Here is a 25492-nt window from a genome sequence, read left to right as displayed (position 1 = left end):
CTCATCAACACCAGGCTCGCCATGCCGGCGCCGACGCTCGGACAGCGACAGCACGCGTTCTGGGAGCCGTCCCCGCGCAACCTGTGCGTCCGCGCCACCGGGGGCCGGTCGGGGGAGGGGGGGGGGGAAGGGTGGCCGACCGGGTGTCCGGAGAACGCCGCGTAACACCACAGAATGTAGCCAAAGAAATCCTCATCTTTCAAACGGCCGGAGGGCGCCAGCAGACAAAGAGGCGAAGCACAGCCGTGTTCCCGTGTGCAACAGTCCTGCCGCACGGCCAGCAGCCACTCTGTTGTCACGGCGATCCGTCACTTTACACCGGAAAAGTTGGGGAGCCGTGCCGGCTTCAGAACATTTACACGTCGCTTTCACTTTCTTTTTTTTTTTTTTTTTTAAATACCACTGCATCTAGCCTTTTGAAAAATAGTCAAATATTCAATATTCAAGTATTTCATTGTAGAGTGAAAAATCATGACATAATTGACTGATATTTACAGAAGCAAAAGTACACGTTGCAATAAAAATCAATATTCAGAAATGATATTTTGATAAAATACAAGAATGATCACCTCTAAGTCAGTACAAGTAAATACCAACTAATGAATGAAATATTCATCCATCCATCCATATTAAGTTAATCAGGTAATTTATACTTTGAAAAAGGGTAATGAGCACATCGTCCTTAATCTCAGTCTCAATTTTAGTCTTAATTCTTAGAAATTGCAGTTTATATATATATATTATATTAGTTTTAAGGTCAATTTTACAAACTCAGACAAAATTAGTTTCCTTTATCGCAGTCACACACAGAGGGCATGTTCTGGGACAGACAACACACTGATAAATTCCCACAGTGGGGAAAAAGTGTGTTTATCAGATATTTTCACATGTGCCGGAGGGGGGTTAGCATTCTTGTTTAATAGAAGCAAATGGGACCCGTAAACTTGTCACCGAACAAACAGCGTGATTTGACGAGAGACAAACATACACCCTCAGAGGGTTTTATCACACTTCCAGAGATATTTTCTTCTCTCAGAAAATCACCTTATGCTCAAATTATAAGTAGATATGGAACGAGTACACTCAAAATTTTACTCTGGCAATCTGACAGACTACATATGGATTTAAAAAAAACTAATTAAAAAAAAAAAAAAAACCCACAACATAGGTTCTTGAAACTCTTTGGATCCATCACACAATTCGTGTATAAAAATATTCTAAGAAAAATAGTTTTTCCATAAAGACACAAACGCCTCCTTTGAAAATAGCACTGCTTGTATTTACGGTTTATTAGCAGCTGTCCTGCTCTTCCTAAACTGGCGAGTTAAACAGCAGAGGGAGTGTCTGTCATGTCCTCTTCAAGCGACCAGGTGCAGCACTGTCGGCACGCCCAGGACAGGTCTGCTGCAGAATCGAAGCGGAGCGAAAAGGACCGTACACACCACGGCAACATCATACTCACCGTTTTTTTTGTTCTGTGAGATTTTTATTACATAAAACTACTAATATCGGATTATTTTTCGCACATACTGCTATTACCACAAAGCAGAAAGGAAACGCTATATGCTAAGATTCACCACTGAATCAGTATGCAACCAGGTTCAAACGGGTTAGAACCGGTTTACTGACCGAGGGTAGGGTGGGGTGGGGGCAGCTTCAGATTGGTACAAAATGGAGGTTTCTTGGGCTCAGAGTAACTTACTAATAAACCCTAAAGTGCTGAAAGCTCAAACCTGCACAGATATCTGGCATTGTTTACAGCACGATTGGCGTAGCTAAGCTGCAGGGGTTAGGGGTGTAGCTTTAAGGCCAGGCCTGCTGCACAAGCGCCTCCTAGTGGTGGCCTGTCAGACTGTCACACGAGGGCTGCATCTCATGTGCGTGAACAGAGGGTGTGGAACAAGCACGGCCGGCCTGGTGGCGGGGGGGGGCAGCTCACAGAGGAGTTCAGGTGTGGTGTTAGTGTTGGGGGGGGGGGGGGTTATCCCCACAGGCATGGAGCTGAACGCCACATCGACTCGGTCACCCACAGCAGTGGGGCCCAGTCCCTCTCCTCTCACCCCATCCTCACCGCCCGCTAAAGAGAGGGAATACAGGAAAAGAGAAGATAGACCCCCTTCCCCCTCCCCAACAGAGCTCAGTGTATTATTTACCCTCTGCATACTTCTCCGTCGGTCCTATCGCTTTTCAGGATCTCCCCCTCTCCCCCCGCTCCCTCCCTCCCTCATCCCCCCCGCCCTTGTTCCCTCCCACCCTTTTTCCTTTAACTAAACTGGCTCTGGCTCCCTCCATCTGCTCCCCCCTTCCTTCAGCAGTCCCGCACCTGTTCACACCTCCTCTCCTGTTGGACCGCGTTGAGCGTCTCCTCCGCTGCCAGGCCGTCCTGGCTCCCGCCACCTCTCTGTCATTCAATCCATCTGTCAGAAGTGAACTTTGTTTACTGCCAGCTTCTGCTTTCTTCTTCAAGAAGCACGAGCCCCCCTCAAGGTCACCGGCGAAGGCGGACCGCAGCCGCCAGCAATTTGCAGAGAGGCCCCGCCCCCTCCAGTGTACATTCTCGCACAAAAACGGCAAAGAGAGAGAGAGACACTTACTTTGTGAACTAAGTTCTTTTCCCCGGTACTTTGTGAGCTGGCGCTCGCTTGCCGGAATCGGCGCTCGCTCGCCGTTTTCCCCGACATCTGTACCAGAGCCCGCGACATGCCGGCGGCTCGCAGCCGCGTTCCGGCGCACTGTGGACCGCAGCCTGAATTAATTTGCCACAAAGACGTATTTGGTCCCTGACTACCTACTTTATGCAGCGATTGTCTTATGCTTATCTTACAGATGACACGTTTTCAGCGCCGTCCAGGCACGCTCTGAATTAATCATGATGCCGTTTACCAGCTAACTGGACGGAACCGCTGACCGCCTTTGAATAATGATGATTATTATTTGTAATCAATTTCGTTATGCAATTGATATTATTCCGCCAATATTATTTCATGGAAAACATTCAAGATAAAATTACATGCATGTTTTAATTTGCTTGTTCCCCCTACAGTAATCACAGATTGGATTTATTAAATAAAACTTAATTCATGCATTTTGAATGCCGGCATCCTCAGCAGTGCAACAGTAGGGTGGGAAGACATGAAAGGAAGGAGAGATGGAGAGAGATAGAGTGAGAGAGAGAAAGGGAGAGAGGGAGATGGAGAGCTGACTCCCAAGGTGCAGCAGGCTGTGACACCACCTGAACGGGGGCTCACACCGTCGTCACGTGTCCCCCCCGCCACCGAGCCTCCCCACGGGGACCCTGCTGCAGCACAGCCTGTGCCACACGCTCTCACGAGGGGGGGGCCGCGAGCAAAGCTGCCCTGATAATCCGCTACCAGTGTGTGTGTGCGTGTGTGTGTGTGCGTGTGTGTGGTGGGGTGGGGGGGGGGGCACGTTAACCAACCTGCGGCAAACAAACAAGCGGCCGGAGCCAACAGTGGGGAATCAAAGGCTGGGCCGCCGAGCGCCAGGAGAGGCGAACAAAAGCTTTTAACATGCCGGGGTGGCGGGCCCCAGGGGCGGGGGGCCCCAGGGTCGGGGGGCCCCGGCCGCGCCCCCATCCGCTCGCTCTCTCGTCTGTGATTCCCTTTGTGATAAACTCCCTATACCATCTGTTATGTGTAATAATGCTGTTGACGGGGGGGGGGAGAGAAATACGTCATCTGTATGCTCCCCCAGGACGGAGGCCACAGCCGCTGGGTGTCACCGGGGTGTATGAGAACGCACACGCACACATACGCACACGCACACACACGCACGCACGCACGCACGCGCACAAGCACGCACAAGCACACGCTTCACCGTGTCACCTGCACGGTCAAGGCTCCCGCACCTGATTTCTAGGCCGGAGTCGAGTCCCTCGCGAGTCCCTGATTCATACCTATAGCCTCGGTGTTTGTTTACTTGCGGCTTTATCGTATGTTAATCAGCCATATGCAAGTTATAAATAAAAGCTGGAATAGACTGGGAAAGTGTTTGAGGCTTGTTTGCTCTCCGCACAGACAGACGCGAACGTGCGGGTGACAGTCGCGAAAGGCGGGAAAAGGCAGGAACCTGAGAGGGGGAGAGCTGGAGCATTGCAGTAAAGGTCAAAAAAATCACACGCGGCTGCACGCAAACATGCCACCAGCTGGGGCAGATCAGGGGAAACACACACAGAGCCTTTTCATTAGAAGTCAGCGCATCTCTTCTGTGTGATATAATCCTGCGTTCCTCCCTAACTAGGAATTGCCAATTCCAGATTTAGTGATTGAATCTGAACTGAAAAAGAAGATCAAGTTAATGTGAATTCAATGAAATTCCAAAGGTTGAAGGGGTCGTCATAAGCTTTGTGCAATTGTCCCCTTTCTTGCAATCAATAATACATATAACAACATAAAAAAGATGGCAGTAATTAAGGTTGTATATAATAAGCGTTAGAGCTGTTCGCAGTGACAGGTGGCGGAGGCACAGTCCTCGAAATAAACTAAGCTTTTCTGTTCAATTAGAAGAATTTCTCAGAATTCCACGGAATTAAATTCAAATTCCAGTTGATGAAGTGAATCGGAATTCGGGGTCAGTTCCAAAAGCGGGCCCTGCCTGAGCCTGGGCTTCACACGCAGGTGGGACAGGGGATGCCGGTGGCCTCGGCTGGCTGTCATGCACCCGCCCGCACGGCATTCTGGGAACAGGGGCGCCAGATCTTGCTGGATCACAGCTTGTGTGACCCGGGCACTTCTTTAGGATAAGAGTGGGTATATGATCTGAGGCCTAAAGAAAGAACTTTCAAGGACGAAAGAGAAAGAGAAGAAAAGGAAGGAAGGAAGGAAGGAAGAAAGCGAGGAAAAGAAATGGAGGGGGGGTGCGAGAGAGAGAGAGAGAGAGAGAGAGAGAGAGCGAGCGAGCGAGCGAGAGCGACCCAGCTTCCAGAAACAGTAAGTAGGGCACCCTCTCTGGGCAGTGTTGGCCGGGGTGGGAACAGTTGTACCCAACAGATTTGCCCGTGCTCCGCCTGGGGCCCACGCTGCGTCCCGCCGTGTCCCATACCGCCGGGCGGCGACGCCCTCGGCCTCCAAGCCGCCGCGGAGACAGGGAGGAGCAGCCGCTGCCTCCGCACTCCGCCCGGCGCACGGCGCCCCCCACAGGCCTGGCCAGATTTTTACACACATAAAGGCTGCCATTCTCCGTCTTAGGAGATGAAAATTGCCTCCTTTCTAAAAACTTTGTTTCCTAATTAATTAATTAATTAATTAATTAATTAATGTCATTAATATTAAATTTTAAATCCGATAAAAAATTCAGGAAGACCATATTTCTCAAGGAAATCATTCCTTTCCTGTCCAAATGAACAGAAGCGAATCTCTTGCTGTTTGGGTATTCGGCCCCCCCGCAGTCTGGGGGGTGGTTCGGCTGTTGTTGGAGTTCGCCGTTAGTCCTGCCATCCCAACAGTAAGACCTTCCTTCGGTAAGAAGCCCGACGTTACGCATTTCCCGCAGAACACGGGGAGTGTCCTGTTCTGCGGTCACGCGAAACCTGCACACGCTCAGGACGCCGCTGCACACCGGATCATGCGCACTCTTTCACGGCAACAACTTCCAGCGAGGAACACATGAAAAAAATTTCCCTTAAACCATCCTAATCTAATTTTTTTTAAGCAGCAGATAGCGTTAAATTAGCAAGTGCTGTGCACATCAGTCGTACTTTCGCCTCGTTTTCTCCATCCTGTAAGGGCTGTCCATGCAGATTTAAGCTAAAGAGCGGCCCAACGGGGGGGGTCGTGCTAAAACACTTGTGTTAAATGGCCTTTGGTTGGGTGTCTCGCAGCTGGAGGGCAGCACTCTGTCGCGTCATCTGTTAAACCTTCCAAAATGCCCGATCCGCCTTGTCCTGAACGTCTTGTCCTTCCTCACGTCCTGCCGGAGAGACTCCAGGAACGGCTGGAGGTGGAGCGGGAGGGTGGGGGCCAGGGGCTGTCAGTGTCTGACACTGGCCTTACTCACCCTGCTGTCAACAAGTTCTCACAGAGCCGTACACGCCCCCCCCCCCCAGCCAGTCGAGTGCCGGTGACAGCACTGGGCTCTGGGCCGGGGTTCTGATGGCGCCGGTCTGCTCACTCCGGTTCGAGTCTCGGGGCCCAGGATGCCCCCAAGGGCCACGCGAGGTGGTGGTCTGTGTCAGGCTGCTTCGCAAGGACCGGCTCGAGAAGCACGACACCGACGTCGACTGGGGCATTTTTTTCCTTAATGCGGCAGCGTATTTCTATAATGAGATGAATATTTCATACGCTGGCAGCGCCCGCGCTTGCTGCGAGGTATGGCCGCGCTCCGCGTTCGGCGGGTTAGCGTTACCCGGCTCTTTAATTAGCACTTGAGTCGAGCTCAAAAACACCGAATTCCCAGCACTGCCTAGCAAGCGCACGTCCAGATCTGTGGACGGCGGACGGGCGAGCATGAGGTGGCGGCGGCCTTAAATCCTCCGGCTGCGGAGAACGTCCGCCTCGCGCCGGCACAAATCCGCCCCCCCCCCCCCACCCCGTTACTTTCATGAAGCACTGGGCACGGGAGCAGCTGGCATGGCGGTACACAAACAGCCACCGCAATCGAGGGAACCCAGCCAAGAGCCAACGTTTAAGGACTGACTCGGTGCACTTCGGAAACCCGGAGCGAGATAAAAATAATTATTAAATAATGATAATTACGCCATAATAATTCCCAGAATTGCGTGTTTTGTTGACAACAATACGGAGGCATTCTGCACATATTCAGACCTCATAACTGAATATGGGCTTATTAAAGCAGAGTAAAACCACGTCTCTGAAATACACTTTATTTTATTTTTGTTTGCTTTTATCAAAATTCCTTGTTTTTTCTTTTTTCCCCCCAATTTAATTCATACCCTGATGGAGGCACGCTGCTGCCAGGCCTTCATTAATTTATGTCGTTTTCTCCTTAGAGGAACGCAGTGAGCACGCGATGATTTCAGCGCCCGCTGATCGACCTCCTGGAAGCCGGGGGCGCCGCGCGCTCGACCCCCTTTCCCCAACAAGCTCGCATCCTAAGCAGCGTCTCCTGCTTTCAGCAAAGCTTGGTGCCCCCCCCCCCCGGCGACAGAGGGACAGGACGGCTGTGGCTGGAGAGTGCTCGTCTTGGCTTCCGTCACCCGGTGAAGCGGCGGGGGGGGGCTCCCCTCAGTGCAGCGAAGGGGACGCGGCAAGGTCTCGTCCCGGGCCAACGGGCACACCGCTGTCAACATCCCGGCGCTCGCCCCCCCCACCCCCACCCCCCCCCCGCCTGGCCGGCAGCCTTCCCAGCTGCCCTATCCGTTACTGTCTGATTAGTTCTGCTAAACAGCCCCTCCCCTGCCAGCCTTGCCCGCCATCTGCTCCCAAACAAGATGGCTGCCGCCCAGCTCCCCGCTCCTGGCCTCCTACCTGGAACGCCGCGCCCCTGCGCTTACCCCGAGGTGCTAACACAGGTTCTCTCGGCTGGCGCCGGCCAGGATTTCATTACTACTACTTTGACAGGAGCCGGTCTGTCTGTCATTCCCCTTTTATCCCAGTTCTGCCAGTACAACCGCCTCCCGCTGCCTGGGTTCACCGCAGTTTTGTAGCGCACAGATCTCGCACTCCGTGCATGTCTCCCTCTGGCGTGTTGCGGCATCTGCTCGCTATTTTATTCATTCTCAGATTCCCTCCCTCCCCATTTCTCCTACCCCCCCCCCCCCCCCCCCCAACAAGGCAGACAGCCAAGAGATAGACTGCTTAAGTTTATGGAAAAGAGTCGAAATGACTCTTTGAATATAACACGCAACTTCCGATCGCAGTGGCAGTGGTGGCATTTGGGCGAGTTCCCCTCTGCCCGCCCCATCACGGAACCGGAAGCACGGGGGCCACACCCATGTGACCCCAAAACTGCCATCGGTCCGAATCTCTCAATATTAATAAGAATTCTGCAAATGAGGTACCTGGACTTGCCACATTTTGTTAAAGACCACAGGCATCCACGATGCAATTACAGCGTGATTTATGCACTAAGGCGCGATTGGATGAGCTGCATCGCTTCAGAACGGGGAAAGCCTCTCTCAGCCAGTTATTTAAATTGCCAGCGCTTCGTGAGAGCTGTTCTCCACGGCTGTCTATTGAAGGCCTTTTAATTGATGGCTATCAGAACAGGTCCTTCCCATCTGACTGTTCGGGAGACATTCAGACAGTGGTTTGTGGTTCTGAGGCCACATTAAGATGCCAGGAGATAGTGGGTCTCGTATTTTGGCCAGAATTTATCCCACAGCTTGCATGAAGCACTGGCCCCAATTCGAATGTTTCTATGAAACCTGCATGCAGCATTCTTGAATGTACACGCACACACATTTACATGTATATCTTTGTGGGGACTCTCCATTCAATTTCTATAGGAAAAACCCTAATCCTACCCAGCCCTAAAATTAACCATAAGTATCCAAAGACTTTTGGCATTGGCGGATGGAAAAGGTGGTCCTCACGTTAGAATAACAGGTTTTTAATCACATTCTGTGGACATTTGGTCCTCACAACGTAATATACACATAACCCACCCCCTCACTCCCCCCCCCCCCCCCAACACACACACCCACCCATACATTGTTGGCACTACAGCAAAGAGTAGGGAGCACGGCGGCGGCCTGACGATAAGCTGCGTCCCCTTCCACCCAAAAGCTGCTGTGATGACAGTCACCAAGGCCCCCGTGACAGACAGATCCAGGTTAAATGACAGGGAGTCACTTTGAGTCACACGCAACAGGCAGCCCGAGGGCACCTCTGTTCGGGTCCTTCCAGACCAGACATACCACCAGCTATCACATAGGCATCATGGACAAAAAGCAGTGTTGAACAAACGAAGGCCAATTTTAAATCCATCCATCTTCTATATTCACATGCAAAATATTTCAAGTACAGATATTACAGTTACTGATAAACCCGGACATAAATGTGTGTGTGTGTGTGTGTGTGTGTGTGTGTGTGTGTGTGTGTGTGTGTGTGTGTGTGTGTGTGTGTGTGTGTGTGTGTGTGTAACAAACAGGGTGCATAAATATTAAAAATCAAAACTATTTGCTAATCTACATGCAAGGGCATCCCAAGTCGCATTTCCTGCTCATCTGTCAAGCAGCCACACCGTGAATGAAACGAGAAGATCACACGGCGGAGCACGCAAAGCGCAGCCGTCGGCGTCGTTAAACAAGCACACCGTTTAATTAAAAGCGTAACGACGCGCGGGTCGAGGGGTGGGGGGTCCGGTTGCCATCCGCAGCCTCTTTAAACACGTCGGATGGGATCAGAGCGGCCCAGCGTCACTCGGAGGTCTCCTCAGAGAGATATGTGGGGGTGGGTCAGGCCCGGGCGCCGGGCGGCAGCACTGCGGGGAGGCGGGCAGCAGATTTCACGCGCCGGGCACTTCCAAAACGACAGCGCTGAAAGGGAGGCCGGTGCCGTCTGGCGGGCGGGGTGGCGAGAGCGCACAGCTTGATTTTGAGCCGTGTTTTGTTGTGCCCTTTGGGGGGGTGGGGCTCCTGGTGGGGGGAGACCTGCCAGTGGCAGCTATTAGGTGGGGGCTGGTGGGGGAGGGAAGAAGAGTCATGAGCAAACAAACAGAACGGAGGCCGGGCTCCAAAGCGTCAGAAGGATGCGAACAGAGTGGAGGGCTTAGCACAGATCCCGCCTGCCTCGCGCACAGCTGGCTGATGATCCGATGCAGGAGCCGCCCCCCCCCCCCCCCCCACTGCCGCCATGTGACGCGGGGGCGGGGGTGCGCGATAGCACCCCCATCAAACAAACAAAGGCAGCCGCTTTGCACTCCTCATTTTCTAAGGAGGCTGTGATCATTCAGCCACTGGCTGCACCCCCCACCATCAAAAGCCACAAAAGCCGAAATCAAGGAGCGCTGTAGTCGTCTGACCATGGAACATGGATGACACCCCCCCACCTCCAAACACACACACAGAGAAAACTCACAGCCACATCCCATCTTTGCACCTCCATTTGCCAGAGACCCCAGGGGCTGTGCGGGGGCAGCTGGTCTGGCCAGACAGATGTCTCCCGCATCTGTGCCTGAGCATCCCCCCCCCCCCCATCTGGCCACGCACCGGCCGCCGGCGCACGTCGACAAACAGAACCGGCCGGCCGTGCCAGTCGCTGACCCGGCTTGTCCGTCGATGGCAAGTGGACCGGCAGCCGACGCAAGGAGAGCAGACGGGGACCAATTACAGGGTAGCGGCTGCCCCCCCCGCGCTGCCGCAGTCACGGTAACGTGGGGGCTCCGGCCTTTGCGGTGCCGCCACCCCGGACGCTCGCCTTTTTAACGGGAAAAGCCGGCTTGGCAGAAAGTGGCCGGGTGGTCTTGGGCAGCGACGGCAGAGCTGGAGCAGTAAGGTCAGTGGTGGGTGGGATTACCCCGCCGCCCGGTTTAACCAAAAGGGAGCTAATAAAGTAAAGTAACGGCAAGTAGGTTATGGGAGCTTGGCACTGACGGCACACAGTAACCCCACCCACCTAGGCTTTGGAAGCCTCGCCCCCACCCGCCCCCAACCACCAGATTTAGGGTTCTCGGATCCTCAACTCAGCCAGCAGGTCCTTAGGACTCTGCCGGATCAGCGATGGGGCCATAGCACCAGGCGTCACAATTGCGCCGGGGTCAGTGTGCCGAGCCCCTCGCCTTGCGTGTGACCCGTGGGCCACATCTCACACCGGCTAGCGGGGAAATAGGGAAATACTGAAGATGCCATCGTCACCGTGAGACCGAATTTCAGCTCCGGAGGGACCCGCCTCCACAAAATACCTACTCTACACACAAACAAGCTCGTTTTTAAAATTACCTCTCAAAGGCCTTGTCTATTTACAAAAAAAAATACATAAAATAAAATGAGCAAGCTGGATCAAAACTGGTTTGAATGGAAAGACATATTAGGGCCATATTACTCATTCAGCCCAAGTCACATGAAAGACAGGGTTGATGTACACAAACTCAATTCAAACACAACACGGCATAACATGGGCAGGATATCTGACTGAAAACAGAGAGAAAACAACTGATCTCCCTCCAGCTGAATTGGAGCGTCGGTCGACCCGCAGAGTACGAGAGCTCGGCGTTCGAGCGATCGCTGCCACTCGGAAAAACAAACATGGCCCTCACAGAACGAGGTTCATATGCCTCTCTTCAGTGACCACTTGCCAAAAAAAAAAAAAAGAGAAAAAAAAAAAAAAGCAGGATTCTGTAACTGCAAAGTTGTTAAATGAGTCATAAGTAACACGTTCAGTGGAATTTAAAAACAAGTTGTCTGCAGAGTCTGACCTGGGGGATCAGAGTCCGCCCACTCTCATGATGTTAAAGAGCAGGACTCCCTCTGCACCAGCATCAGGGGGGACGGAATGTCCCCCACAGGTGAACCCCACGCGCCTCTCTTACATTTGGCGCGTTTCCCCTCCGGGGAAGCCAGCCTGTGATTCGAAGCGGACCGGAAGTCGGCCATATACCAAACACCGACCCAGATCTGGAGAGGCGTACATCGCGGCCCTATGGTTTAAGGGCACCTGCTGCAGGATTTACCTGGGAAGCCCTATCAACAGCACTGTGTGGACACTTGCTGAAAGCCCCGCCTGATGGATACGGGGAGCCGCCCCACTCCCAGTCTCTCCACCGCGATGGCGTCTAGTGTCATTCCACACCAGTCGTATAACATTCTTACCTAAACACTCATCTGTGTGCTGTTAGTGTCTCTTGGCTCTACATCGCATGAGGACTCCACGTCCAGCAGACAGTGATGCATCACCACATGGGCGCTAAAGCCGCTGTTTTTTTTTTTTTGTTTTTTTTTTTAAATTTATTTATCATGAATAATACCATTTTCGACCCCAGGTCCAATTCACTGGCAGCAGAAACGGTTTTTATTTTTCTCCCAGAAATCTCGACGAACGGCAAAGCCTTCCAGACTTCAATAAAGCAATTTGCCTCGTTACGTAACCGCATTAGGGCCACTATGCGAGTATCCCAGTGCGGCGCCGACGTTTCCGCTTCTCTGCCCATGACACCCGGGCTCCTTGAACGCTCCAGTGACCTTTCCCAGCATCGGGGCTCTCACCCACAGCCTCCGCACACTTTTACGAGTTTTAAATCAAAACCAGTACAAGCAACACTGAAATTATGCAAGCAGACACAGATTACATTTTTAAAAAGTGCATTTTATATATAAAGTGACAGCGCAGACTGAGCCGGCCCGGGGATCCTTGTACCAGCGGCCCTGGTGAACCCCCGAATCCACGCCGGCCCCAAACACCCGTCCAGAGGAAGCACAGGCAAGCCCGTTGCTCTGGTGCGCAGGCAGGGGACCGACAGGATGGGGGTGTTTGGGGCCATGCCGGGGGAGGGGGGGCCACCGTGGCAGCTGGTCCCCCCGCATTTAATAAGAGGGCCGACGGAACGGGCGGCGCCGTGGCATGTAATAGGATTAGAGGTTACCTAGTGAGGTGCAGTTGGTGCTGCACGCGGCCCAGCCGCTCCGTCAGGCCCAGCGCCTCCGCCCTGGCCACGCCTGCCGCCCGCTGAGCCGCCTCCAGGCGCTGCCCGCAGCCACTCAGCTCCGCCGCCAGCTTCGCGGCTTCCTGTCCCGGGGAAGGAGGCGCCGGGACGGTGCCCGTTAGCAGGATGCCGGCGCGGGGAGCAGTCGGCAGCATTCCCTCCCGACATTCCTGCGATGGTGGCGCGGAAACGCCAACCCCGCACTCAAGACCGCGCCGCACAATCCGCACTAAATAACGGAACACGTTATTTATAACGGCACGAAGAAACTTCAGTGAAACTTATTTATCTGTGTAAGCCGACGTAGAATAAAAATCTCCATTTTAATTATGAGTGCAAAATATCAGGTATGACCATGCGGCCAAGAATCTGACTTTAGACAAATGGTCGATAATCCTTCCACATTTGCATTTTCCACACAGGTCACAAGGTCATGTTCACACCAGGACTTGTCATACCTTAAAAGATACAACTAGCATTTTAAAATATGACCCTTAAACGCTGCGAATATTAATGTAATTGTTTGCATTAAAAATTCCAGCTTTATAGTGCATACTCAAGGCACAATTTTCAGGATACCCTGTTGAGTGTGCCTCTGGTGCCATCTAGTGGGAAAGTAAGCACACTACGTTTGTTAATAATTGAAAGTAAATCAAACGATTTCATAAATCACCTCCTTTACTAAGAAACAGGTAGGGTTACGTCGTAATTAATTCTTAATTAAATTTAACTAGTTAACTTTTACAGTAAGCCCAACTCAACATTTAGGAAGAGAGGTAGGTAGCAATAATATCACGAGCAAATCTGATCAGACTGAAGTTACCTGGACCACAGATAGGGCATGAGGTTTGCAGTAACTGACTGAAGAGTGACATCGCACAGTGGCAGGTGCGGGGGCCCGGGAGACCGGCGCAGGGGGAGTGCGAGACCCCGGGAGACCGGCGCAGGGGGAGTGCGAGACCCCGGGAGACCGGCGCAGGGGGAGTGCGAGACCCCGTCAGCATCGCGGGCAGAAGATGGCGGCGGTGGCCCCTCCCTCACCTGAGCGGCCAGCTCCAGCTGCCTGCTGCTGCGAGTGCTGTGCTCCTGCAGGGCCCTCTCTGCCTCCTCCCTGCGCAGCTGGCACTGGGTCACTTGCAGCCGCAGATCTGCGCACACCTGCACAGAGCAAAGTATCCTGGGAGATTAGGTCCAAGTCACCTCGATACCCAAAGACCATACTCATACACGCAGGAGGACTAGGGTGAGCTCGTGCTCACAAAACCAGTACTTAGTGATTTATTAAATGATCACTATTTCCAGTGAAAAAGTTTTTTTCTGTCAAGAAATGAAGAATAAAAGCAATATATCTCCTGTATGTGTATCCTGAAATCTTGTGGTCGCATCATCGTTGGTCTTCAATCCGCTTAAATGGAGAGGTCTACAGGAGACTGGCGCCACCCAGAGGTGAGTGAAGGCCATGCAAGTCCATTAGCTGCATATAATGCGGAGTATGTGAACTCAACCAATGAGTTAGTGACTTGTACCCAGGCCTTTACAGTCACCTACCATTTAGCATCAGGCCACTGTCTCTGAGCCACTAGCGACTTCGGAGCTTTGAAGTCGGGTCGGGGTCCCGGCCCGTTTGTACGACGGACTCGCTGGCCCACCTTGCTGCTCTCCTCCTCCTGGGAACCGAGCTTCTTCAGTGCCTCCTCCAGCTGCGCTGACAGAGAGCTCCTTTCCCGCTCCCCCCAGTCCAGCTGGCCCTGCAGCTCAGCCACCTTCTGGGACAGGTCTGTCACCTGGAGAAGGGCGGGGAGGCGTGAAAACATGACTCCTATTCTCTCTCTCTCTCTCTCTCACACACACACACACACACACACACACACACACACACACACACACACACACACACACACACACACACACACACACACACACACACACACACACACACACACACACACACACACACACCTGTGCTCATATGCTTGTGGGGACTGTCCATTCATTTCTATGGGCAAAACCCTAATCCCAACAATGACACCCTTAACCCCCACCCGCCCCAAACCTTAACCATAAGTAACCAAACAAAATACAAGACTTTGTTTTTTACTTTTTTGATTGCAGTCACAGATTTTTATAAAACTGATTTTCCCTTTGTGGGGAGTGAAAAAATGGTGCCCATAATGTCAAAATGGCAGGTTTTTAATCACATTGTGGGGGCATTTGGTCCCCACAATGTAATGTATACTTGGACTACATACACACACACACACACACCAACAGACAGACACAGACACCAGTCTGGTCACAGCTGAAATTTTCAGCAAAAGACAAAACATGCCTATATATCTATTTGGGATCCCATCATTTTCTTCTCACGTGTATGGAAAGCTAACTGGTTAACTTTGCCACTGAGACCAGTGGTTCAGAGACAAACCATACTGGGACACTGAAGGATGGGGCAGAACATCTATATGCTTGTAAAAGGCTACAGGCCAAACAGGGCTTTGAGAAATACATCAATAACAAAAGACCCTGCAGGGTGACTGTGCGCTAAGGCAGAGCAGTGATATTTACTGTCCCAGTGCAGTGTGCATTTAGGGCATTTCCTGCTAAGGCAGAGCAGTGATATTTACTAATGCAGTGCAGTGTGCATTTAGGGCATTTCCTGAAGCTCACCAACTCATTTAAATTTAAACTAACGTCAAATATTTAATACTTAAAAGGTGATATTTAACCTCAGGGTTAATTGCAAGATTATCTTAAATGACTCATTCCTTCCAGTTCATGTAATGTCACTTGTAGCATTTAAATATCACAGATGAACAGACTGGTGTATATATAAAATTATGTACACTTTGTTAAATATATTATTACAAGACTATTTCAGTTACAGAACGCATACAGTTTCTATGTTTGTACATTTGCAGATATTGCAATACTATAATAGTAACAGAAGTTACTATAAAATATCATAATTAAAACCCATCCAATCACCCACCCCTTTCAGTAGCTTATCAAGAACTTGGTCGTGGGGGGGGGTTAGCAGTGTACAGGAGTCTAACCCAGGCCAAAAACCTCCCTGGACTGGCATCTTAGCAAACGAGCAAATTAGAAAATTAGCGCCGGTTGAGTGACATGACAGCATTCAGTACTGAGCCACTGCAACCTCTGCCTGTTCACCAAGCTTCAGAAAAAAAATCTCTATCTGAAATACACAGTTGCCCCTCGGTATCTATGGGGGATTGGTACCAGGACCCCCTGCAGATACCAAGACCCATGGACACTCAAGCCCCATATATAAAATGCCACAGTATTTGCATATAACCTGTGCACATCCTCTTATATAAAACTTAAATAATCTCTGGATTACTTATAACAGCCAAGTCAATGTAAATTGTTATTATTCCCTAAACAATACCATATAACGATAAGAAACAACAGAGTACATGTTCAGCACAGACGCAGGCTACAGCACTAATACTATAATAACTATAAAATCTCACCACTAGGTGGCAGCAACACAAAATAAAAAACTTACTAACTTGTTAGTGGATAGAGTTGGCTCATGTTATTCGTTTTTTTCCCGTTTGTATCAGACACTTTTGTCCAGAGCAACTTACAATAAAGTGAAGGGTTACAAATCGGTTTTTTCTCTAGGATTTTAACCCACAACTTTATTGCTATACATATAGACCTAGTCACTGACAGCTGCCCAGCACTGCTCAGAAGGTTGAGACAGACCTTCCATGCCAGCTCTTCCTTCTCCTTGCGGACTTCCTTGCGTACCCCCTCCCTAGCCAGGGTGAGCCTCTCCTGTTCGGCCAGCAGCTCTCTCTCCAGACGCTCCCGCTGCCTGGCCAGCTCACCACGCACCTGCTCACATTGCACCTGGGCCTGGGGGCAGACACACATGCTCACATGTAATACAGCACACTGCGTCAACTCCTACACACGCTCACCGCCAGCCAAGCCCCTGAGTGCTCAGCATCTCAGCTTTCTAAACACCTTATCATTTTCTGGAAAAACACATAGTGAAAACTCTAATATTGATTCTGAAATTGGTCCATGGTCTTGGAAGAACTTGCTTCCAGTAGAGAAGTTGTATATCTGGATCAAAAATTATGCAGAAGGGCCAGTTAAGGTTTTGTACAAACATGCTTTATGCTTGTTACTGAAGAGCTCCCTGGAAAAACAACCCAAAACATTTGTGCATTCATAGTACATCTACAGTCTGGCTTGGACTGTGGAATTGGAATGGATCCAACAGACAGTAGTCTCACCCTGGCTTTCTCCAAGCTGGCCTCCTCTGCCATCTCCACGGCCTGCTTCACCTGCTGGTAGGCGCTGCGTTCCCGCTGCTGCATCTCACTGTGTGTCGCTCGCAGCGAGGACAGCGCCCCCAGCAGCTCATCCCGCTCCCTGAAGGGGGGATATGGGCAATGCTCTCTCCAAGACCACAAGTGGAACTATACACTCCAACACCTACCCACTGCCTCAAGTCAAAGTGCATGCTCTCTGATCATGTAATAACACTGGGCTTTTAACCCCTGTGAGGAGAAAGTTACAATTAACTGAATCTGAGTACAGAGAAGGGAAAGTGTTTGAAACAGTATGACGCATGGAAAGTCCAAACTGGATTTGCATTTGCCAACTTCAATAAATCTATCATCAAAGCTTTGTATTCAATGAAAAATCCCACAAATTGAAGTTCAGATTCTATAACTAACTATGACACATCTTCTTGTTTGTTTGCTAATATTAGCCATAGAAGAAACATTGAAGCTTCTGTTCTGAGCACTGAACTGCAGTTACATCTGATAATGCCATGGCTTGCTTAGCGGAAGCTCTAGGTCATTAAACATTTCTATTCTCTTTTTTTAAATCTGTCCACATTTACAGATAAAGTGATAACTGGTATCAGACAGTGCCTGTTGATGACAGAAGGCGAACAAAATCAGCTCTCAGAAGAGGCCTTGCTGAAGCCCATTAAAATCTGTAAAAACACAGAGAGCAGGCAGAGAGCGGACAGCTAAGCCTCACGGGGAAGCTCACTTGGTGAGTCTCTCGACAGCCTGGGCATGGACACTGCCATGTGCCTCCTGCTGGGCACACTGCAGGCACAGGCCGCCAACCCGCGCCAACCCGCCGCCAGACGAGGACGCTGCCTCCTGCCTCCGGAGACGACCTTTCACCTCCTCTGTCTCCTTCTGAGAGGTCGTCAGCTCCCTCCTGGGATGGGGCAGGGTGGCACCAAAGCCACTTTAACACCATGACAATCTCCTGCAGCACACGTGTGCATGTGCACACGCACGCACGCGCACACACACGCACGCGCACACACGCACACACAGGTTGCTTCCACACCAGTCCTTAGTGTTGCATTTAAAACATACCTGCACAAGGCAAAACACCACAATAATTCTAAAACCATAAACCCAGCTATCCTTTTATATTAACCTTGTGCCTTTTTTCCAGGGAAAAAAAAAAAAAAAAGATGTCACTTAGAGAGATTCCCAGGGCAACATCAGCAGAGACGATGGAACACATACCTCAGCGACAGCACCTGTGTCTCCAAAGCCTGCGTCTGTGCTTGATACAGCAGCTTAAGCTGTGCCTAGTGGGTACAGCACAGCCAGGGATGACAGGGGACATGTTTTTGACATTCACAACACACGTGGAGAATGTGAGCAACGCTAAATATCCAGCCAAGGCCGTTTCTGACTGTGCGTTTACTCATGTGGACTAATGCTAGATAACAATCCCTACAGCCCTCAATGATACTGTATTCATTTACAGTATTATACTAACATCCATCCATATTTATATGTGTTAATATCAGTTAATTAATGGTGTATAAGTTCATGTTCTTTTGTCGCGTGTGTTGGTACAGAGCAAACCGCAATCAGCAAATGACTTTTGTCTCTTTTGTTCACGCATTTTCTTTCTTATCTTTGCTAAATCTATTGCATTTTAGGCCAATATCGTGATTTTGGATAACAGCAAGAATTAACAGAGAATAAAGTAAGATTATGCTAGAAATATGAGGAAAGTGCATCTCAAAACAACCGGGATGAAAAGGGAGGTTAAAAAAAACAGGTTTGAGGGTGTCAAGGACAGATGAGCTTATCTCACAAACCAGTTCATTCTGCCATTTGTTAGTATCCAGTTGCTGGGCCACTGCTGCAGCAGCCTGCTCTCCGCGCTGAGCCCGGTCTGCTTTGGGAGTACTGCCCATCGGTTCCGGACCATCCGTCTGCAACAGAGAGAGTGCAGTCAGGCCTTCCCAGCCACACCAGCAAACCCATTCTGAGCGCATTTTCCTCTGCCCAACTTTTGCTGGGTGTTTGAAGTAGCACATGGCGGTGGCACGTGACAGCAAATCACCGTGGCGTCCAGGATGGTGTAGTCCTTCAGCGTGTCCTCCACCGCCTTGGACTTCAGCTCTCTGTGCAGTTTCTCATTCTCCAAGACAACCACCCTGATCCTCTGCTTCACCCCCACAAGCTCCTCCTGAAAACAAACAAACAAAGACAGACAGACAATGGCATGCCTGCTTTGAATGGGACTGGTATATAAGGGTCTGATGTCAGGAGTTACTACCTACAAATACACACATACGATTACATGCCAATGGCAATACACTGGCCAGCAGAAGCTATGCCTAAGGCCCGTCCCCTGGCATCATCACATTTTAAACATCACTGTCTAACATCTCATTAGCTGAAAGTGACAGATGCTCAGTGGTGCCACCGTGCCACTCCCTCCACACTCAGACCTTGCAGAACTTGACTTCGGCCTCCAGGTGCCGGATGTACTCGGACTGGTTGTGGAGGATGGGTACCAGATCCTGAACAGCGGGTAAGCTGGCGTCATCAGAGGACTTCCGCTGACCGGAGGAAGGGAAACAGGAAGTTATGAAAGGCTGATCACCACTGCAGCTGGTGACATGAAGTACAGTTATCAATAATTTAGAGGCAACACCGAGATCAGAACACACACTGACACAAAAACAATACATATCTTCCAATGCAAATCTGAACAGAAATACAGAGGGCCATGGTTCTACTTTTACTGTGTAAAACAATTCTTCCCCTTTAAATAACAGGTGAACTTCCCCTTTAAATAACAGGTGAACTTCCCCTTTAAATAACAGGTGAACTTCCCCTTGAAGTACCCCTTTTCAATTGTCATCAGACATGTGCTTGTACAAACTGGCGTGGGCTCAGTACCTCAGACATGGGCTTCCCCTTCGCTGTGCTGTGCAGGTTTGCTTCTTTCTCCTGCTTTAACAGTAATGATCTCAGCTGATTGACTGCAACAAACAGAGAGGCTTGTATTTATACCCAATAGCCATGAACAGAAAACCTTCAGTACACCCCAACAGTTATCTTCATCTGCTTAGCTAACCAAAGGGTAAGCAGCTTGCCTGACTTTAGAGCAGGGTTTCTCATCCCAGTCCTCGGGGACCACCAGACAGTCCACATTTTTGCTCTCTCCCAGTTGCCAGGGAATTGGGAGATAGCAAAAACATGGACCGTCTGGTGGTCCAATTGGTCTGGGTTGAGAAACCCTGCTTTAGAATGTACTCTTTCGTAGCCAATAGAAAAATACCAGAAGTTATTTGCTTTAAAAATTACTGGAAATTTCTAGAACGGCAGTAAGAATGATCCCTTCATTCAGTCAGGAGCACATAACAGAATACAGAGGCAGTTCACAGTAGCCGTGACTGGGGACCTGCGTCACTATGCTGCAGCCAGTGCCAGGACTCTTCTCCCACAATGCTGTCGCTCTGCTGGCCGCCCACCGCATCCATACTGTCTGCTTCAGAGCTGGGATCCCCGAGGACGTCAGTCAGCTGCAGGATGCTGCGGTTAGCCCTTTCTGAAAAGCAGAGAGGATGGACGGCACGCGCTGAGCCATAAACGCACATTCAGCAGCTGGATAGGCATGCTAACTTGTTTAGTAGTTATTCCCTTAAAGTACTAAACGACTGCAAGACCCATAAAAGTTACTGTTGGAAACTGCATGTGAAATACCCTCTGTGGAAATTACAACTGAAACCAGTGTACTGTAGAACTTATTCAACTTAATCAATAGTATACACTGGTGTGCTTTACCCACCAGCACATCGGCTGGTACGGTATACTGTAGCTAGCAGCTAATCCAAGCCAATACACTAAGTAAACTGACCACGGCATTAACTTTAATATAGTAACGCAAGACGGCTTTACAGTCTCTAAAAGCCACACGAACCCGGAATTACTCTGGAACCTTAAAATGATTCTTTCGCTTTCCAAATTATCTGGCTAGTTATTCATACATCTTGTTATCAATATGGAAACTTGCTAGCTAAACACACTGCTACTACTAATTAGAAGCTTAGAGAGACGTGTCGTAGGACTTGCTTTCCCAAAATAATGCAAATGTAATATTTATGTCAAGCTAATTAATGACCTGCTGCTCAATTAAGTTGTGTAAAATAAAACAGACACCTAAACAGTAACGACAGTAAGAAATATCAGACAGATAACATGACAGGTGCCAGCTACTGCAACTAATATCCACTTTAGCCTGTTACCTACCTCTCAGCTTTTTCTGATATTCTCCAAATTCTTCCTCGTCTGAGTCCGACAGCGACTTCATTGAATACCACAGGGCTCTACTGTTAGAAGTGCAAAAGAAAATTTGAAAACAATTTTTAAATTTCAATATTACCGTTACGAGACGTGAACTTCCAGACGCATAATGTTTCGAGTAACATAAATTTAAACCGTAGAGCCGAGAAGCCGACAAATGAGTTTTCGTACACACCCGTTAGTATTGAGGGAGTCTGGAAAATGTAGTTGTTGGGTGAATACTCAAGCTGTTTCTGACGACAACGGAAACCCCAAAAAAACAACAAGGCCCACAATTCAATTAGTTGCTAAGACGATGTGGCGAGGACGTAACCGCCGCCTCTCAGCCGTTGCCAGGACCTCCATACCAAAGCGCGCGTCCTGTATTGAGTCAGTCGATAACAAAGTGGTCCCGCCGCTTCCTGCGAAATAGACTTCGATTATTGGGTTAAATAACAAAGTGTCTTGCAAATTTCTCCACTCCTCTTACCAGTAGGCTAGTGCTCATGTCAATCACGATTTTATGGCCACGCCCACCGGATCGTGTTGGAACTGTGGACGTTTATTGCATTATGCGGCTTGCTCTCCAGCGCCGCTATGTGCAAGGAATAATGTTATTGCCGAGCAACCGATATCGATAGCAGACCAACGAACACAAGGATTGGGCTGGGCTCTGGACAGCATTGTATAGCTACAGAGCTACGTTGGATACAAATAACAGAATTTCTGGCTTGCTGCACAAACAGCATAATAACTAGGAAAAAGGGGTAAGTGAAAATATTTTTTTCCGGATCGTAGGTTTATTGCCATCCGGACTTAATATGGCCGGACAATAAATATAAGGATTAGACTCACATAATTTCATGAGTGATGCAGAGGTTTGCATTAACGGTTTCCAGTTTTGCACCGTCTGTCCGGCTGGCCCTATGAAATGGCCATTTTACCAGATCTGCGCAACAATACGTCGTTTGTTGTCCTATATTACGGCTTATTTATGTGCGATTTTTTTCAGCAATTTTTTCATCTGAGCCTGTTGTGAAAACCAGATTTGATACCGTATTTTTTCTACTAGATGTAAACAATGGTGTGCCTCCATAATGTAGACCCCAGTACTGCTATAGTCACATTACCCTTTGTACAGTCAATTTTTGGTCGTCATTAATTTATACCAGAAAAATAGAAATTTGACAATCGCGTTAAAATTTGTATATTTGTGGCAATGCACCAAAATACTATGAAATCATCACCTTAACAGCAGTAGTATTTCTCTTTTATTCTTGTTGTTATATATAAAACCTTGAAGCTGCTATTAATTGTGCAATTAATGATGTCTATACGACGTAATGAGCTTTTTATTGGAAGTGGCAGCAGTGAAAACCGGGTTAGAGTTGGGCGCCCATGCGTGCGGCGAGTGTCGAAAATCAACGGATTTTTTTCAGTAGTTTCGGCAGGGGAAAAAAAAGAAATCTTGCATGCTTGGCCCTGTAAAGCATTGTGCCTGAATAGACGTAGGTTTTTGTTTAGATGGGCAGCTGTATGTCGCTTTGAAAGCGTCCGCTGCTCCGCTTGCTGCTTTGGGATCTTGGGTGTTAATGCCTGGTGAATAATTGTGCGATTAGAGCGCTTTCCGACTGAATCTGCGGATGTTCTTGCCCGGGAAGCCGGCGCCCCTCTGCCCAGCCTTCAAGGAGACCGGCTCCTAGCTCCGAAACGAAACCACGCGTTATGGGGGAATTTCCTATACTCTCACAATTCAGAAACATTTTAATACCATCTTTCATATTTGCGCTATGATTTTTTTATTTTTTATTTTTTAAAAGAAACCCTAGGCTTATTGGATAAAACGACGCCAGAAATTCTGTCAGAATTTTCACTTAGGCTGAACGTTATTTTGGGAGTCTGAAAACGGTGTTCAGGTTTTGCCCTAACATCTGAAATCACAGCAGCATTATTTTCCCTGATCTGTCTACTGTGATATATTCCTTATTGTCTTAAACGGTTAGCCCTGTCAGACATCCTTTGAATAATATCCCAGCCATTTAGGGTGTATTATTATTTAATCAGCTAGATGTACTGTAAGACGCTCGGTGTAAGTTAGATTAATGGCACAATATGGGTCAGTGTGACATGTAATATAATTAAAACGTGTTCCGTCGTAGGCGTCTGCAGCCAAACACCGCATGTGCTTCACATTGCCTCACTGTAAATTTGCGAAAGCTGAAAGTTGGGAACTGGCTCGCTGGTAAGCAGCTCAAATGGATGTTTGCTCTTATGGGACTGGTGCCTGGTGCTGGTAGCAGGACACAGATAAAGGAGCCCTCTTTTTTTTTTTGAGCCGGGGAGCCTCCTCATCCTCTGGGAGCTGGAGCGCGCCTCTTCCTGTCCGCGTGCGACCACGTCTGGGGAGCCCCCGGGGGTCAAGCTGCCACAACTAGCCCAGACCAAATACTCACCCATGAATATGTATTTCAAGTGCCACCGGAAAACAGGTAATCAAGCACTTTGATGCACTCTAGGTTGCTATGGATGACACGTGATAATGTCAAAGAGTGGATGTGTGCTTTGATTCGTTGATAGTGGGTTTAGATCAGATGTTTATGCAGAAGTGGCTGTCAGATTGACAGTTTCCTGTGGTGAGGTTGTTGGTTCAGATGTGGTGATTGGCATGTTTGCTGGAAGCCTCACCACAGACACAGACAAGGGGGTCGTTTCTGAATTTTGAGTAGGCTTTGGTGAGGTTTCTGGAAATGGCCATTAAGCATGAACATCATCTTCATCATTCTTAAGATCTGTGCTGATCAGTGAGACACATTTAGCTTTGAAGAACCTGGCAAACTGATGCCATTGTATGAATAGTCAGATAGGCGAAGCAGCAAGGCATTCTGGGAATTGTGAGGATGTCGTTTTTTTTCTTGACCTAAGGAAGACTTTTTTGGGTGTTTTTTTTTTTAATCAGAAGTGGGTTACTGCTGGGGAGCACTGGAAGGAAACCAGTCTCAAATCACTGTGCATGTAACAATGGTGGCTGCAACATCAACTTGCTCTGCATCAAATAGCACTTATGTGGATGAGACATGGAAATGCAGAATATACAGTGACTTTGCTGGGCTGTCTCTTGTCCCTGTAATGGATTCCCTTTGATGAAGCACAAATATATCATCTTCCATGTGCAGAACCCAAAACCGCATAACATGCATGTTGTTATACTTTAGATGTGCACTGATTTTGTTCAGCATGAATGTGTGAATGGAGATGGTCAAACGTGCAGCCCACTCTCTGATATGTGATCCTGTTTGTGTGTTTCCACCAAGAAACCGCATGGCTGGCAACTCCGCATGTATACAGACTGTTTTTTCATCTTTGCTGTTCTTCAGCTTAAATTACGGAGCCCTGGTAAAACATGCTTCATAAGCAGACACCAGCGGGTGCATCAGGATGCCACGTCAGATGGCCATGATCCGAATATGTTGTCGTGCCTCTTCTGTTGTAGGGCATGTCATTAGGCTTCAGTAATATTGCTGTCGGCTGCATGTCTTTCAGGGTTTACTCTGCTTGAGCATTTCATCATATTCTCTTATCCCTGCCGTGCTGCATTTCAGTGTCCTTACAGCTGAGGTTTGAATATCTTTAAAAACACCCAAAAACCAAAATTAATTGTACTGCCTAGAATCATGTTCACCCTCCTGTTGTTGTGTAGATATATGTGAAGCATAATTTATTTATGGTTCATCTCCCTGAGATTTGTACAGCTTGACTATTGACAGAAAGCTTAAAAATGACGTGTATCCCCATGTCACGCTGTTAACGCTGTTGATCGCATCATCGTTTTGATAGTGGCTGTCAGGCGCCAGTTCGGAAGCATGTCCACTTCAGAGATGTCCACCGGCATCGCAGTATGTCTTGCTTTCAGCTACTGTGACAGCTCAGCGTGGGCATTTTTGGGCCAGCAGTTGCAGCCTGATTTCTCCAGTAACCCCGGTTCCCCTGAAATGACCTACATTGGTTATGTTGGATCCATCCACGTTGCAGGAGTCTCTGAATGCTAAGGAGACTGTTCGCTGAAGCTGCAGGAAAAAGGATGGGTGGGACTAACTGTGTTCTGCCAATCCCTGGTTTAGTTTCCCATTGCTTATCTTTCTATTGGTTCCTTTTTGGAATATACTGGGCAGTCACTGGCTACTCTACACCCATTGTGTTTCAAGGCCCATTTTGGTTAATTGATGTAAAGTCCTGATTCAAGAACAACCACAACATAAGGTTAAAACACCTGGCTGAAACCATGGTGGCTTAGGTCTGCATTCCCCCTGCTGGCTTTCAGCTGGCTCCCC

The 25492-nt window shown here is 49.1% G+C and overlaps 2 protein-coding genes across 20 annotated transcripts in view; one reads left to right on the top strand and one right to left on the bottom strand.

The window, feature by feature from the left end:
• sdccag8 (SHH signaling and ciliogenesis regulator sdccag8) overlaps positions 1–21494 on the bottom strand; it is a 37243-nt gene extending 15749 nt beyond the window's left edge. For 3 of the 4 annotated variants that reach the window (XR_002840202.2, XR_002840203.2, XM_072709423.1), the window contains exons 1-13: positions 21132–21346; positions 20284–20430; positions 19779–19861; positions 19325–19435; positions 18934–19059; positions 18686–18802; positions 18099–18163; positions 17602–17778; positions 16830–16968; positions 16291–16443; positions 14208–14342; positions 13600–13716; positions 12499–12641 (exon numbers count right to left, since the gene is read on the bottom strand). Coding sequence is in view for 2 of the 4 variants with exons in the window: in XM_072709423.1 (XP_072565524.1) it covers positions 12499–12641; positions 13600–13716; positions 14208–14342; positions 16291–16443; positions 16830–16968; positions 17602–17778; positions 18099–18163; positions 18686–18802; positions 18934–19059; positions 19325–19435; positions 19779–19861; positions 20284–20430; positions 21132–21192 (1574 nt within the window). In the remaining 2 variants the exon portion in view is untranslated. The other variant, XM_023828145.2, reaches the window with a different exon arrangement.
• Positions 21495–21548: 54 nt separating this feature from the next.
• Positions 21549–25492, top strand: part of cep170ab (centrosomal protein 170Ab) — a 48880-nt gene continuing 44936 nt past the window's right edge. For 15 of the 16 annotated variants that reach the window (XM_072709417.1, XM_072709420.1, XM_072709418.1 and 12 more), the window contains exon 1: positions 21549–21931. The gene's annotated coding sequence lies outside the window, so the exon portion shown is untranslated. Of the gene's footprint in view, positions 21932–22579; positions 23654–25492 lie in introns of those variants that run through there. The other variant, XM_072709408.1, reaches the window with a different exon arrangement.

Source organism: Paramormyrops kingsleyae, chromosome 3 (assembly GCF_048594095.1).
Source record: "Paramormyrops kingsleyae isolate MSU_618 chromosome 3, PKINGS_0.4, whole genome shotgun sequence".
Taxonomy (NCBI): Eukaryota; Metazoa; Chordata; class Actinopteri; order Osteoglossiformes; family Mormyridae; genus Paramormyrops; species Paramormyrops kingsleyae.
This window is presented reverse-complemented; position numbering and strand designations above follow the sequence as displayed.